Source organism: Cricetulus griseus, chromosome 2 (genome assembly GCF_003668045.3).
Source record: "Cricetulus griseus strain 17A/GY chromosome 2, alternate assembly CriGri-PICRH-1.0, whole genome shotgun sequence".
NCBI classification, from domain to species: domain Eukaryota; kingdom Metazoa; phylum Chordata; class Mammalia; order Rodentia; family Cricetidae; genus Cricetulus; species Cricetulus griseus.
This window is the reverse complement of record NC_048595.1, coordinates 100836901-100852353: the sequence shown is the minus strand read 5'-3', so window position 1 is coordinate 100852353 and position 15453 is coordinate 100836901. Positions and strand designations below refer to the sequence as shown.

At 50.6% G+C, this 15453-nt stretch overlaps 2 protein-coding genes across 6 annotated transcripts; one reads left to right on the top strand and one right to left on the bottom strand.

Annotated features, from left to right (window-relative positions):
• The first annotated feature begins 491 nt into the window (after nucleotides 1-491).
• Nucleotides 492-10305, top strand: Il11ra (interleukin 11 receptor subunit alpha). The gene is made up of 13 exons (XM_027403297.2): nucleotides 492-621; nucleotides 3808-3907; nucleotides 4168-4228; nucleotides 5093-5262; nucleotides 5389-5503; nucleotides 5688-5720; nucleotides 5846-6012; nucleotides 6858-7021; nucleotides 8089-8230; nucleotides 8567-8689; nucleotides 8802-8898; nucleotides 9140-9222; nucleotides 9896-10305. The coding sequence occupies exons 2-13, from the start codon at nucleotides 3808-3810 to the stop codon at nucleotides 9934-9936; spliced, it is 1296 nt and encodes a 431-aa protein (XP_027259098.1). The 5' UTR covers nucleotides 492-621; the 3' UTR covers nucleotides 9937-10305.
• On the bottom strand, nucleotides 10303-14894 carry Ccl27 (C-C motif chemokine ligand 27). 5 transcript variants are annotated; one of them, XM_027403301.2, is made up of 6 exons: nucleotides 14798-14894; nucleotides 14439-14506; nucleotides 14168-14227; nucleotides 11908-11987; nucleotides 10663-10795; nucleotides 10303-10445 (listed from the first exon to the last, which is right to left on the bottom strand). In XM_027403301.2, the coding sequence occupies exons 2-6, from the start codon at nucleotides 14483-14485 to the stop codon at nucleotides 10379-10381; spliced, it is 387 nt and encodes a 128-aa protein (XP_027259102.1). In that variant the 5' UTR covers nucleotides 14486-14506; nucleotides 14798-14894; the 3' UTR covers nucleotides 10303-10378. The 5 variants fall into 5 exon arrangements, with proteins under 5 accessions (XP_027259102.1, XP_027259100.1, XP_027259103.1 ...); XM_027403299.2 differs by having other exon boundaries at nucleotides 10308-10485; XM_027403302.2 differs by having other exon boundaries at nucleotides 10308-10485; nucleotides 11908-12013; nucleotides 14439-14871.
• Nucleotides 14895-15453: the final 559 nt, after the last annotated feature.

Here is a 15453-nt window from a genome sequence, read left to right as displayed (position 1 = left end):
GTTTCTTACAAAATACATAAACACACACACCTTAACCTTGCCTGTATTTGGAGTCATCTGAGGAGTTTTAAAAACAGTACTGGGGTCTAGATGCAATGGACAGAGACTGTGATTTAACTGGCATGCGACGGAGCCCGACTGTTTTGTAAGTTCAGTACTCCCAAGTTTGAGAACTAGACCAACCCTCGGTTTCCCTATCTTATCTGGAGTCAGGGGCACCTTCAGCTAATGCTGTCAGCTACTCAGTGGTTCAGTGGGGAACCTGAGGCTGTGTGGGCAGCTGGGAGAGGAAGAAAGAGCCTGAGCACTTTTAGGCCTGCTGTGCCTGGGAGGACAGGTCTTCACGAGAGGTATGAGGAATGCAGTTTCAGGTTTTGTCCTAGGAATCCTACTCTGGCAGCCTCCTCTAAAGTTCCAGACGGGACAGGAAGTGTCCGGAGAGGTGGAAGTGATTGGCAGTTGGAGGCTCCAATGGGCCGAGAGCCCCCCCACCCTGTTCACCTCTCTCGTTCTATTGGCGCCTGGAGGAGCCGCCCCGACTGCGGGAGCCCAGCGCAGGAGGGAGTAGAGGCCGGGGCAGAGGGCGAGGGTGGAGGGCGCTGGCGGCGGTAGCCGCGGAAGGTGAGGCCTGCTGGGACCCGGGTGTTGACTCCCAAGTCCTGCCAAGAGGGGGCGGGGCAGGGTGGTGTGTGATCTGAAAGGCGGAGAGTGATGATGGACTATGAGTGTGTCTGTGTGAGTTCGAGGCAGTGTCTGTGTGTGACGATGTCAGTGTGTGAGGCTCTGAAACTGGTGTCATCTGGTCTATCTGTCAGCGAACGTGCCTGCGTTTGAGAGCGATTGTAGCTAGGTCTGCTTGTGGCACAGCAGCTGTGGAATGTGTCTGTCAGCAGGCAATTATTGTTGTTTGTTAGAGGGGCTTTGACCACACCAGGGAGTGTAGTTTGGGAAGCTCTGTGGGGTCTTAGATTTTGTCTGCCAGTGTGAGAGTGGATGGCTGGGATTTTGTGTGATAATGTGTGACTTCAGAAGTAGAAGAGCAAGAGTGAGACTTGAGACTGCGGTGTGTCCTACATCCTAGCCTAGACCCTGTGGGAGTGAAGCCGTGTTCTTGTATTTGCGGACACTTCAGTTGTTGAGGGAGACTGACTTCTGTACCCAGCCTGCAGCATACACAGATCCACCCCCAGTGTGTATGGCTTTCCTTCCTCTACTCAAGATTTGATGAGGGCTGAGAATGCAGCTCACTGCTAACATGCTTGTCTAGTGTGAGCCAGGGCTCCCGCTCCAGTGCTGAGAAAGTGAGTCCCATCATTGGCCCACTGCTCTTACTTGAGAAGGGCCACATGGTATCCTAAGCCTCTGGATTGCTGGGATTACAGGTGTGGCACATCTGTTTTTATATGGTGCTGGGCATGGAACCTAGGATTTTGTACATGTTAGGCAAGCTCTACCGAGTGAGGCCCATCCCTAGGCCCCTGGTCTACTGGTATTTCTGTTTTCATGTCTGACTCAGTTTCTTTACTTTTCTTCCTCCGTCCCCGTGTTTTTCTTCCTGGAGAGATTTTTGTGTCTCTTTACAGCTTTTTTTACCAGGTGTCTCTGCTTTGCTAGTTCTGTCACCAAGCTGTCCCTCAGTGTCCCTCTGTTTGACTTCCAAGTTCACTCTTGTTTCTGGCCACACAAGGGCTTGTAACCTCTACATGATGCTAAGAGCTCCTGCGAGCTCCTGATGGCAAGGAGTCGCTTTTAGGGAGCATCGGGAATTCCCTGTACAGCCTCACACACAACATGCATGTCTTTGTATCAATAGGATCACTAGTAGACTGCGATGTGTAAATGTGTCTGGGTTTGAGTGCATGAGGGTGACTGTGAATGACTGTATCTACAACTGTAAGTCTGAGGGTAGCTGTGACTCTAGTTTATCTGGCATCAAGGGATCAAAGGCATTTCCTGGTGCTGAGGCCCCACGGTGGAGGGGGAGAATAGAAATGGCTGGGACTTCCAGGGAAAGGGGAACTGGACTCTGGCCTCTCCTTATATTCTCCAGTGTGAGGCCTGTTTTCCCCTGGAAACACAGCCAGCTGTGCCTGTAGGAAATATTTGTTGGAGAATGGAAAGAATAGGAATGAGTGTATGTGTGTGTGTGTGCTTTTTTATTGTGTCCACATGTGTTCAAGTGACTATCTTTGTGTTAGTTAACTGTACCTAGTGAGTGCTTGCGTAAATATCATTTTGGTGGCTCTGTGAAAGCACAAGAAATCTTCTAGCGACAGGGATATAAGCAGAAGCAACCCTCTTCTCCCTCTTGCTGGTCCTGGCTGTGTCTCTGACTTCCTTTTCCAACTTGAGGGGGGAGGCTTCTTCCCTTCCCAGGCCCTGGGGTGGGAGGGAATGAGAGAGGAGGGAAGAGGAAGGGGTGGGAGGAGGGGGCCTGGCTAGGGGTGGCTAAACTCAAGGCCCAGAGGGGGCGGGGCAGAGAGTGGGCAGGAGGAGATGGTTCTGGGGTCCCACGACTGAGTGGAGAGGAGACAGTGCTGTAGCCTGTAGGAGGAAGTCTTGGAGGCCATGGACACTCAGCCACTGTGACAATCGAGGTAGGGTGGGGCTAAACAGGGTAAATGGGGCTGGAACACGGGGGTGGGCCAAGGGGACATTTGGGGTGACACAGATATGTGAAGGCCTTATTCTATTCTACTCTGGAGGGGTCTTCTGGCACTTTGACTAAGGCCTTGCCCTCTGCTCCTTCGTTACCTTCAATCTGCTGCTCATCTCCAACCCAGAGTCCTTTCTCTCAGTACTCCACTCTTGCCCTGTATGCAAATTTCTCAGACTTTGCGTTCCTGCTACCCCTACTCCAGACCTCGCACACAGCCCCCTGCCCCCACTGCCATTGCCTTTGGTCCTGAACACTTTTCTTTTCCTCCACTTGGCGCTGTGGCCCCCCACACCAGCTCCTGCTCCTGCAGACTCCTAGCTCCCCTCCCTTCCCCGCCACCCTGTCTCCAAGCTCCATCTCCATCTGCTGGCTCCTCGCCCGCTCTCAGCCTCTGGCAGCAGCCAGGGCATCTGGATCCGCTTAATTCTGCAGCCCTAGCCTGCACCCTAGCTCTATCCAGCCTCACAGGCTTGAGACCAACAAGATTTCAAGCCAGGCCCATCTGAGTGGCCCAAGAAGTCAGACCCTGGCCAGAGGCTTGGCAGCCAGAGCAGAGCTAGGCCCCATGTTGGGATTATAGGGTGCATCTGGACCTGTCATGCCAGCGCTCTAGCTTAGGGTGATGAGGTCTCATCCAATTTGCTGTATGTTGGCCAGAGGCAGTAATTAGCCTTGGTCAGGTTGCAGGTGAATGCCAGAATTCCCAGCAGCTGGATTGTATGGGTTAACAGGAGTGGCTGAGCCAGTGCCAGTCCTTGTGCCAGGGATGGGTGCCAAAGTGGTGTGTGTCTCTGTGTGTGTGTGTGGGGAGGGATGCTGGCAGAGCCTGTTGCCTCTGGCTTTTGTTCTGGGCCCTAAGCCCAGGACTGAGATGCGTGCGTGTGTGTGTGTGTGTGTGTGTGTGTGTGTACATGCGCGCGCACGCTCCTGTGTGCATGCACATACACACACAAGGACAAATATCTATAGCACTGGATATATGGTGGGAAAGGGGACTTCAGATTAGAGTCCTCAGTCATTTCCAATAGCTTCTTTTCTCTTGATGCTTCAGTTTTCTCTAAGGAGGTCCCAGTTTTGGAGAGGATGAGCCAGGCTTTAGCCTCCTAGCTCATGGATGGGGGACTCCTAAGCCTCTCTTTTACCCACAGATGAGCAGCAGCTGCTCAGGGCTGAGCAGGGTCCTGGTGGCCGTGGCTACAGCCCTGGTGTCTTCCTCCTCCCCCTGCCCCCAAGCCTGGGGTCCTCCAGGTAAGAAAATGCTACTCTGTGACCCCCTTAGGAGGCTTGCTATTGTCACTCTGTGGCCTCATTTAGAACCCCCCTCCCAGTTCTGGTAACCTGGGTCCCTTCTCTATCTTGTCCCCTGGTCTCTGGCTCTCAAGCGTAACTTCATGCTTTGACACAATGACCCCACCTAGGGCTTAGCAGCTCGCTCCTCACCCTACCAGTCTTGTAAATGGGAGGGGAGTATAAAAGAAGGGCTTCACCTCAGGAATGCCCATTCACAGGGGTCCAGTATGGGCAGCTTGGCAGGTCCGTGACGCTGTGCTGTCCTGGAGTGAATGCTGGGTAAGTGTACACCTACCTGTTAATCTCATACTCATGGCCCTTTCTTGACCCTGTCCAGACCTCACGTTCTCTCCTCTACTTGTTTCTTCTGGCTATAATCCTTGCCTCTCTGTCCTACCCCTCCAACTACACTGATTCAATAGAAAATTCAGCCAGTGTTGGGGATGTAGTTTGGCGTTAGAGTGCCTGTCTGACACATAGAAGGACCTGGGGTTAATACCTAGTACCAAAAATTATCAGTTTGTTAACCAGCCTGCATGTTAGCTAACTAGCCAGTATGTTTGAGTACCTGTTAAGTGCCTGATCTGTTTTGGCTCTGAGATAACAGCGCAATGCATGTCTTCAGGAGCTTTTTTCCTTATAGGGAAGACAGACAGTAAGCACTCAAGAGTCTTGCTGGGTCAAAATGGAGTAGACAGCACAGGTTAGAATAGACACTCCTGACGGAGGCAACAGCTTGTGAAAATGCCCTGAGGTGGTGGGAATGACTTCAGAAAGAAGAGAATGTGGCCTGTGGGGAAGGAAGGGTGAGATGACAAAGGAAAAGAAGGCAAAAGCTAGAGCACAAGAGGCTTTATAAAGTGAAGGGAATTGGGATTTTGGTGGTCTCTTCCCTTTTTTTTGTAAATTATTACTTTATCTATTTATTTTGGCACCTGGGAATATGGTTTGGATCTTGCTATATAGCCCAGACTGGCCTAAAACTCATGAGTCCCCTGCTTCAACCTCCTGAGTTGATAGGCATGCCCCACCACGCCAGGCATGGGGTTGTGGTTTACTGCACGGGTACTTAGAAGCTCTCAGAGAACAGTTGCATGGCCTGACTTAGTCTCTCTCTGTTTCATCACTTCATCTCACTTTCAGGATCCCAGTGTCCTGGTTTCGGGATGGGGAGTCAAGGCTGCTCCAGGGACCTGACTCTGGACTAGGACACAGATTGGTCTTGGCCCGTGTGGACAGCACTGACGAAGGCACTTACATCTGCCAGACCCTGGATGGTGTATTTGGGGGCATGGTGACCCTGAAGCTGGGCTGTGAGTTAGGGTTAGGGAAGGTGGCAGTGTGGAGCCATTGGATTCCCAAGGGGACCTGGGACCTGAGCAAGCCCTCTGGGATAGGGAGGAGATAGGGCTGCCTCCAGTTATACCCTCTGTCTTCAGTTCCCCCAGCTCGTCCGGAGGTTTCCTGCCAAGCAGTAGACTATGAAAACTTCTCCTGTACTTGGAGTCCCAGCCAGGTCAGCGGTTTGCCCACCCGCTACCTTACTTCCTACAGGTATGTGTGTGTGTATGTGTGTGTATGTATGCATGTATGTATGTTTAGGATATATACCTGTGCAACTGGGTGTGCTGGCAAGATATGGGTGTGGCAGGCAGGGAGGGAAGTTCTGACAAATTCTCAAAGAAGGTTGGGGCAGGGCTCTTTCCCTCCTGACCTCAGATGGTATCCTTTCTATCAGGAAGAAGACCCCGCCAGGAGCTGAGAGTCACAGGTAGGACATGAGAGAGAGAGAGAGAGAGAGAGAGAGAGAGAGAGAGAGAGAGAGAGAGAGAGAGAGACTGGGGACTCTAACTTGTGACCTATTTGCAAAACCCAAGACCATATCCTTCTTCCTAGGGCAAGTTCATCCGCAGGACCTTGGCCATGCCCACAGGACCCTCAAGAGGTTTTCCGATGTGCGGTCCATGGGGCAGAGTTCTGGAGTGAGTACCGGATCAATGTGACTGAGGTGAACCCACTGGGTGCCAGCACGTGCCTCCTGGATGTGAGATTACAGAGCATCTGTGAGTACTCCACCCTCTAGGTCTCCTACCAGACTCCCATCACAGAGACTCTAAATATAGAGACTTACACCCTGCTTGCCCCAACTTCCAACTGGTCCTCTTCTTTTCATACATAAAGACCAAGTAGTAACACGGATGGGTCCTATACACACTCCAGAGCAGTGGTTCTCAACCCGTGGGTCGTGACTCAGTTGAGGGGGGTCGTATATCAGATATCCTGCATACTAGATATTTAATTATGATTCATAGCATAGCAAAATTACAGTTATGAAGTAGGAATGAAAGTAATTTTATGTTTGGGGTCACCACAGCATGAGGAACTGTATTAAAGGGTCCCAGCATTGGGAAGGTTGAGAACCATTAGTCTAGAGGCTGCTACCTCTACCTACAAGTCCTTCTTGGCTGTCTAGATGACTCCTGCTTCTAGGCCCTATGCTGAAGGCAGCCCAGTCTCATGCACTTCCTGCCCAGGGGAAAGGCTTGCTGGTCCCTTTTTCTTCTTGATCTGAGTGTGGGAGGGGAGAAGGCAATAAAACTTAGGTTGTAATTTGAGCCAATGAATCTTCTGTGGATGGAGAGAAGAATCCTTTTATCACTCAAACTTATCAAAATTCTGCGTTGGATTGCTGCTTATTTTATAACAAGGATGACAGACAGGTCCTGAGGCTAAATGAGTGATGAATTTGACATTTTCCCTCCCTTCTGGGAGTAGCTTTCCACATACCGAGCACCAGGCACTGTGTGCACACCTCACACAGCATGCACACTGCACACACTGTGGGAAGTGGTGAGGAAGGGATGAGTACTTGTCGCTAACCCTGAACTTTGTGTCTGACTACTCGTAGTGCGTCCGGATCCACCCCAGGGACTGCGGGTGGAATCAGTACCTGGTTACCCGAGACGCCTGCATGCCAGCTGGACATACCCTGCCTCCTGGCGCCGGCAGCCCTACTTCCTGCTCAAGTTCCGGTTACAGTACCGTCCAGTGCGGCATCCAGCCTGGTCCATGGTGAGGTCTACAGTGTGTCTCAATCTTGGTCTTCTGGTTTTAAAGAACTTGAATATTCTGCATAGCTTCCAGGCATTGGCAGGTCTCAGAAGACCTGATTTCCCCCCTATATAGTGTTCCCAGGTGTTGAGCTGAGTGCTGGAGTTGCAGCTGGCAGGACAGAATTTCTGTCCTGGGTAGCCAGCTATAATGCAAGCCTGTCTGGGAAGACAGAAATGGCTTTAGAAAATCACTGATAGACACTGGGAAAATGGCTCAGTGTGTAAAACAATTGCTGTGCAAGCATCAGGACCTGAGTTTGAATTCTCAGAATCCACATAAAGCCTGGTGAGGCAGTGTAGTTTGTAGCCTGAGTGCTCCCATGGCAAAGACAGGAGAATCCCAGGAAGTTCATGGGCAGGCCAGCCAACCTGGCTATGCAGCTGAGAATGGCAGCCTGTTTCAAACAATATAGAAGAGTTTGTCCTCTGACAGTCACATGCATGCTGTGTGCATGCACGTTTGCAGACATACACACACACACACACACACACACACACACACACACACACACACCAGATAATAACTTCTAGGAAAGGGGGTATCTTTTACCCAGAGGACCTTCCTCGTTTACACTCCTATGTCTAGCTGAAAATGGTGAATTTCCACACACAGAAATGTCAAAGATAGGTTGGCATCTGTCCTGGGAAGCAGCCCCACTTGTTCATAATCTTCATTCAGAGCAGTCTGCCTGCAGGTACCTTGCTACACATTTCACATATGTTATCTCTGTTAGGTATATTTACCCCTATTTACAAATGGAACTGAGACACAGAGAGGCTCAAAAGTCCACTCAGCAAGTGACTTAACAAAGTTTTGAACATAGACTGACACAATAGTCCCTCTAAGTAACTACTACAGGCTTCCATTTTCCAAATCCCAGACATAGATTCTGTTCCATCAGGCACCCAACATGGGACCTAGACCCACTACCAGGTTGATAAAGGGGTACTCTTTTCTGGCGGGGGCTGGGCAGGTTCTCTACTTAGAACTTGGGCCACACCCTGAGGAACCATTTTTACCTCCAGGTCGAACCAATTGGCTTGGAAGAAGTGATAACAGATGCTGTGGCTGGGCTGCCCCATGTGGTACGAGTCAGTGCCAGGGACTTCCTGGATGCTGGCACCTGGAGTGCCTGGAGCCCAGAGGCCTGGGGTACTCCTAGTACTGGTGAGAGACAAAGACAAAGGGCAGAGCCCTTATCCCAAAGTAACTATCGGCTAGACGGTTTTACACATCCCCTTGTTAGGGCCCTTCAGGTACTGTTATTGCTGTCCTACACTATAGCCTTGGTGACCTGCAGCCCTACCCTAACTTTAGCCCTGAGTCTCTACTTCTGTACTTATAGACTATATGTCTGCAAGTCTACAAGCCAGACCCCTAGAAACTGGCCACACCCTTTGAAACGGCCTCTTATGCCCCCACCTCAAACAGGTTCTAGTCCTGCCCCTGCCTTAGAAAGACAGAAGCTTCTATGAACACTTCTCAGGTTTCATCTTCCTTCAGGCCCCCTGCAGAATGAGATAGCTGATGACAGCCAGGTACACAAAGAGCAGCAAGAGGCAGTAGCTCAGGAGGATGGTCCCACTCCTCCAAGGCCTTCCTTGCAGTCAGACCCAAGACCACTTGGTAAGTTTGGGCCCATTGATAAAGATGTGTGGAGGATGAAAGTCCGAGAGGGAAGGTATCACCAAGCATGGCTAACATTGCTCTCCCAGTGACACATGGCCTTCTCCCTCAGATCACAAAGACCCCTTGGAGCAAGTGGCTGTGTTAGCATCTTTGGGAATCTTCTCTTTTCTTGGCCTGGCTGTTGGAGCCCTGGCACTGGGGCTCTGGTGAGTGCCACTGGTCGCTTAGCTGTAACCCCCAACAGCTGCTTTGATGCCCAGAGACCACATCCATTCCCATCTGCAAGGCCTCCTGTTGATGGCCTGCTGAACCTGCTTGATTTTGGAACCATTTCTCCCCACCTGACTGTCCTCTCCCTCGTTATTTTCACTAATTCCTCACCCCTTGCTACTCCTCCTCTTGGAGGAGACATGGTGTTGGAGAGACAAATGCCCTTTTATGCTTCAGGCTGAGGCTGAGACGGGGTGGCAAGGATGGACCTCAAAAACCTGGGTTCTTGGCACCAATGATTCCAGTGGACAAGCTTCCAGGTGAGTAGCATTTAATGATGTATGTATGCCCGCCCCCACTTAACCTGATGTCCTAGGGATTTTATGGTTACTGGCAATCCCTGGAGTTGGGGCTCCTCATTTTTATATCTAGGCGAGGGGATGAGGGGTAGACCTTTTGTTGTTGAGTGTCTGGTCTTAGAAATGGGTCTCTTTTCCTCCTGAGTATTGAGAATTCTAGGTAACTCCCTTCACTTTCAAGGTGTGAGAACTGGCTATCTCCCCTTCCCATGTTAAATGTCTTGGATAGATGTTTGCTCCTCTGATTTGAAAAATTAAATTTTACTATTACTGTGTGTTATATGTGTGTGTATGCTATGTGTGTGTAGGCACATATGTGCCATGGCATGTTTGGAGGTCAGAGGACAACTTTGTGGCATTCTCTCCTTCCACCTTTACGTGGGTTCCAGGTATTGAACTCAAACCATTGAGCTTCCTTGCTTGCTTGGCACATGCTTTACTCACTGAGCACCTTGCCCCCCCCCTCCTAGGCCAAGAGCTGTGTCTACTCCTTATCTTTAGGGTGTTAGGGCTCCCTCAGAAGTGGGCCCCTCTGTTTCTCCTCGGAGTGTTTGGTTTGGGAATGTCCCCCTTTTATTCTCAGGATGTCTGGACCCAGTCCTACTGTCTGTTGATCTGCTCCCTGCTCCTCTAGGCATTCCAAACCTGCAGAAGACCCAGGAGGACTTCAGCTGATTCCACCTGTAACCCTGTCAGGCTGGGTGGCTAAATGGACAGACAGAAAGGCATAGGGCAGTGGATCCCTATGGATGGAAGTCTCAGTTGGAAGTTTGAAGCCTTTTTCTTTGAGCCCCTATATTCCAGAATTGGCTGCCAGCTGAATGCTGTCTGGACTTTTGATGTCATCCTTGAGGTGGAAGTCCACCTGAGGAATGTGTATAGATTTGCATGTCTGTGTCCATCTGTGACTGTGTGTGTGAGATAGGGAACATACATTCTCTGTATGTGTGTATATAGATGCTTGGAGAGTGTGTGCAGACTGTGGCCTTGGCCTTTGTGGGGACTGTTAAGAGTTGAAATAAAGAGACTGAAGAAGTTTTTGGAGATTATTGTCTAATGTTATTTTATTAGTTTTGTTGTTGGGGGCTCGAGTACATTTTCATTTGTAGTTCCAGATTTAAGTTGGATATAGTCTCCTGGAGCCTTTTCCTATGGCGCTCAAACCACCGAGCCAGGCTGCGGTTCTGAGGATGAACACAAACACTTCGCTGAGCCAGGTGAAGCCTGGGAAGGGAAAAGTCCAAAGCTATGCTTATATTTGAGGGATGAGCTTAGAGGTAGGGTTCAAGGGTTAGGGGCAAAAGCCAGATGAAAACTTGAGTAGGCATCAGAATTAGTATTGGGGTTGGGATTGAGATCAAAGTCAGAGTTAGAGGTGTCAAGGGTGGGGGCAGAGCTCACACAATAGCCTGAAGGTGACAGTCCCCATCAGCCTCCTGCAGTTCCACATGGGTGATCTTCCTCAGTAGCTTGTTTGGGAGTGGTTGTCTATAGAGCTGGGTACAGCAGGTAGTGCTGGAAGGCAGTGGCAAGGCTGTAGAACAATAGGGTCATGTCTTCAGAAAGGCCTAGACACACAGCTGCTCTATTAGATAGCTGGGAGTTGAACTTCTGGGCCCCATCTCTTCTAGTCTATTTACCCATCATTCTATACCCTCCGAGAACTTACCTGCTCCAGGGTCTGGGCTCAGAAGCAACAATATCAACAGGAGGCTGCTGGTGGGTGAGAGCCCCTCCATGCCGCTCAGCCTAGACACTTCTTTCTCCTCCTCTCCCTACCTTTTATCTAGTTGCATTTTGCCTTGGGCATTAGGTGAGTCAGGCACAGGTGGCAAATACCTTGCTTATCTTGTGATACTAAGCTCTAACTCTTGGCCTGCTACCACTGACCCCATCCCTTCCCCTTCCCAGGACTGCCATTTCCCATGGGCTCCTAAGCCGTGAACAGAGAACACTAAAGAGAGGTAGGGAATGATGTAGGGGCTGATATTACAGCAGTTTAGGACAGCCACGATCCACTGGGGCATCTACTAATAGGCATTTACACTCATACTCATAGCCACACATTCATAAGTCATACGTTGGTCACGTAACCTCCTGAAGTCACACCCATGACTGTATAATGATAGACAAAATCATATAGTTCCAGTTATACCCAAAAGTCCCACTGCAATAATTTGCATTTCCAAGTCATGCCTCTGTACTATATCATACTACATACATACATATTCTGACAGAAGAGTCTGAGTGGGTAGGAACAGAAGGCAGGCCAGCACTAATCTGCCTTCATCTTTTCCTCCCTATTCCCTGTCCTGGCCTGCCTATTTTATCAGGAGAATCTGATGGGACTGGGTACTCAAAGCAGACTCTTCTTGGCTAAGGGGGAGATTTCCATCATGAAGAGGAGGGAATGTGAGGTGGATGAGAAGGAGAAAGAAAAGTTCTTTGATGCCGGATTGCTGGTGTTAAAACAGTGAAAGCGGGTAGGGTATTGTGGCATGTGTCTTTATTTCCAGCACTTGGGAGGCAGAAGCACGTCAATCTCTATGAGTTTGAGGCTAGCCTGGTCTACATAGTGAGACTCTGTCTCAACAACAAACACACAAAACTCCCAGAAGATGATAAAGCCCTTCTCCCAAATCTTACCTTCTTGCTTCTGCTTAGTCTTGTTCCACGGTTGCCAGCTTGTCAGTGGGAGCCTGGTGGTTTCCAGACTTAGTTTCTGGCTTGTTGGAGACATCAGACTCAAGAGCTAAGTTAGGTCTCTTATGATTCAAATTCTATCCTCTTTACACTCTTGAGGAACATACCCCTCCCAACCCACGTTCAGAAATACCCACTTTCCCAGACTCTGAACACCCTGTTCTACTTTCCCTCCCTTCTCTTCCATGCAAAATCCCTAATTCTCTTCAGTCAGTTCTTTCTGGAAAGCTGTAAACTGCTGGGGGTGGGGCATGCTTGTTGGGTTAATTAATGGCCTAGACTCCTAATCTGGGGACTTTCTCAAGTCCTATTCTGGATTTGAAATATAAACTGAGCCATAACCCAAGAATCCATCCCTTCTCTGTATGTTGCATTTTCCCCAGAGGCCAGCCATCCTCTGTAGGTAGAGCTCTTGGGATAGGACTGCCACTTTATCTGAGCAGCTTGTTCTGTTATAGCTAGGCTGAGAATCTAAGCCTCGTTTCTTCCTGTCAGGGTGAGACCCAAAGGCCCTTCTGGACATTGTCTCAGAGGTCTTCTGACTGTCTGGGAAGATGTGGGCCCCGGGTAGACAAAGCTTTTGAAGGGGTCTTTGATATACACACTGTGAGGAAATGGCTAAAAGTTTGCACACTTTTAGGTATTTGAAAGTAACAACCCAGAGGCCACTCATCCTCAATTTTTGTACCTGAGGCATTAGGGTATCTCTTACTCCTTGTCTAGACCTTTGTGCCAAGGCTTGGGTGTAGCACCAAAGAGAGGGGTGGGGGGGGAGAGAGAGGGAGAGGGAGGGGGAGGAAGGAGGGAGAGATAGATTCTGAGGAAATTCTCCAGGTTGTATAATCTTGTCTTTGTCTTATATGGTTTCTGTTAGCTAGTTGCCTGTCATTTGTGAGCTCTCCTGGACTTGTCAATCCAGAGATCTTTGGAAGGCAGAAACATTTTCCTGGCTGGGTACCCATCTCTCCTTTTTGGCTTCTCCAAAGATATGAAAACCAGGTCTTCTTTCCCAGCACAATCTGCTATGGCAGAGAAAGTGCTAGGATAAAAGTCAGCTCTGGGCTCAGCCAGAATCCAGGCTGTCTTCATAACAACTTAATCCTCAGGTGTCTCCCCTGGTGCTGGAGTTAGTGTCTATGTGGAGGTGAAGGAAGCAGCCTGACTCTCACCACTGTAAGAGCTGGTTCCAGAGTGATTTGGGTTGACAAGATAAAAATGGGTGGCATGACTTTTCTAGGGATGCCAAATATCTTTAAAACTGGGATCAGGGGCTGGCAAGATGGCTATGGTGCTAAGCCTGAGGACCCGAGTTGGATCCCTGGACCTCATATGGTAGAAAATGAGAACAGACTCTCACAAAGCTGTCCTCTGACCTCTGCATACACATGCACTGTGATGGGCACACCACATATACACACGTAATAAAAAGAATAAATAAAAAACAAAAAAAACTAGGATCAGACTGGAGGAGCGGGTTTGGAGTTTTAGCTCTTGGACCCTTAACCCTTGTCACTCTCCTGAGATAGACTTCGAGAGGCAGCTTCTAGGAATTGGTCCTTCCTCTCGCTGACAGCGGACTCTGTAATTTTGGCTAAAATGTTTTAGATCCACTCCCAGGAAGAGAAGATTCTTCAGACACTTGGCAAAGTTCCGGTGATAACAGCTGGAGTTGTGGGAACATTGATAAGTGGGGAAATACGTGGCCTACCGTGTGGGCGCTTTTGGGGAGGGTGTGGCAGGGAGCCAGTCACTGATAGTAATTGGGAACCTGACGATAATTAGGGGCCCTTAGGAGCAACGGAGGCCTTCACATGCAAGGGCATCCTACCAGGGAGGGAGGCCCTGTGGGTAAGGAAACAGCAGGTGTGGAGTGGGATTCCCAGCACCAATGGCGGCTGCGGCGGTAAAGTCAGGAAGGCAGTGGGCGTGACTTTAAATCTTTAATGCACCGGCTGTCTGTGCAGCGGTGGTGGGGGCACGACAGAGGAGACCACGACCTGAGCGTTGGGGAGCAGGCCTCAGGCCGCTCGACAAACAGCTCATTAGGCCCCGCAGAGGCTCCAGCTTCTGCTCCCGGGGGTGCGCCGAGCTGTAGGGCGACCCGACAATGACATGAGGCGGGGCAGGGGCTCCTGAACTCCCCCACATCCGTCCTCCGACACAGAACCTCGTTCACGCCCCCGCAAGGTCGCAGCCCCCTCACCTCCGCTCCCTGCGCCACATTCGCAGCCAAGGAAAAAAGTAGAAGCAGCCCCAGTAGATCCTGCAAAGAGAAGGCAGAGCCGGACCCGGAGGGGCGGGGCTGACCCACAGACCCCACCCCTGGAACCTAGCCCGCAAGGGAGCCCCGCCCCCAGGGGCTGGACATCAGCAGCCCACGCCCCCACGAGGGCCCGCTCCGCCCGCCCCAGGACGCGCACCTTCCCCCACCCCCGGCCTCATAACCCTCCTCCGCAACTCCCGCCTCCACTCACTCCTCCTCCGCTTCCAGCGCCACTTCGTATCTCCTCAATCGCGACATGTCCCGGGCTCCGAACGGCTCCTGGGGAGCAGCATGATAGGAACACTTATCTCCAGCCGCAAGTCCCCTTCTCCATCATTCCCAGGACGAGTCTGAATGGTCCTCAGGTACTCTGAGGCAGGTGGCCCCCCGCAAGCCAATTGCCATTCGGGACAGGATGGGACTGATGATATGGAAGTCACTGGAAGTTAAGGCGTTAGAAGGACGGCTATCTAGGGACCGGGGCGTGGAGTCGTCAAGGAGAGCGGTCTGGCGACAGTGGGGCTGGGTCATTTAGGGCCCTGGATGAAGCTTTTCAGGGTCTGGAGTCACCTGAAGGGGGGCTCAGGGGTCGGCACAGCCTAAACTCCCCGCCCTCCCTGGCTCCGCCCCGGAAACGGACCGTTAGCAATTACATCACAGGGATACCTTCGCACTCTAGGGGTGTGGTTTGCATATCACCCGGAAGGGGAGGAGCCAATTCTTTGTCGGAGGAGGCGGGTTCAAGATTCTACGCTAAAATAGTGGCGCTGGGTTTTGTCACTGAGGGGCGTAGTCGGAGTTTATTAAGATGCGGGACACGCAGGACCCTCTTCTCTTGGGACGGAGCCAGATTTTAAGAGTTACACACGTTGGTAGGCTGTGGCCTTGGCACGAGGCCGTAATAAAGAGTGCTTTGGGTCTCTCCCTACAGTGTCTCTCTGCCCCGCGCCCCCACTTTCCTGACTTTGACCCTGTCAGTTTTTTTTTTTTTTTTTTTTTTTTTTTTTTTGCTTGCCCAGTTCTTGAATGACCTCAGGCCAGAAGGAATAGGTCACCAGAGAGAATACAGCCTAGAGCTAGCTAGGGTATGGAACTGTTTCTAATGGTCAGAGGGTCATCGCCCCACCTCTCCAGCTGCGACAGTGGTTTTTATGTTTTTCACAGTCATGTAGTCAAATGCTATTGAATGTCTAGGAAGTGGTGTGCCCATCTTATTTATATCAGAT

Excerpts from the sequence above, each read along its gene's own strand:
- Il11ra (XM_027403297.2), top strand. The coding sequence starts at position 3,808 with ATGAGCAGCAGCTGCTCAGGGCTGAGCAGGGTCCTGGTGGCCGTGGCT. Across the intron at positions 8,690-8,801 it reads GTCAGACCCAAGACCACTTG|ATCACAAAGACCCCTTGGAG; the intron begins GTAAGTTTGGGC and ends CTTCTCCCTCAG. Across the intron at positions 9,223-9,895 it reads TCCAGTGGACAAGCTTCCAG|GCATTCCAAACCTGCAGAAG; the intron begins GTGAGTAGCATT and ends CTGCTCCTCTAG.
- Ccl27 (XM_027403299.2), bottom strand. The coding sequence starts at position 14,485 with ATGTCGCGATTGAGGAGATACGAAGTGGCGCTGGAAGCGGAGGAGGA. Across the intron at positions 11,988-14,167 it reads ATGTGGCGCAGGGAGCGGAG|CCAGAAACTAAGTCTGGAAA; the intron begins GTGAGGGGGCTG and ends GTCTCCAACAAG. Across the intron at positions 10,796-11,907 it reads GACTAAGCAGAAGCAAGAAG|CCTTGCCACTGCCTTCCAGC; the intron begins GTAAGATTTGGG and ends ATTGTTCTACAG.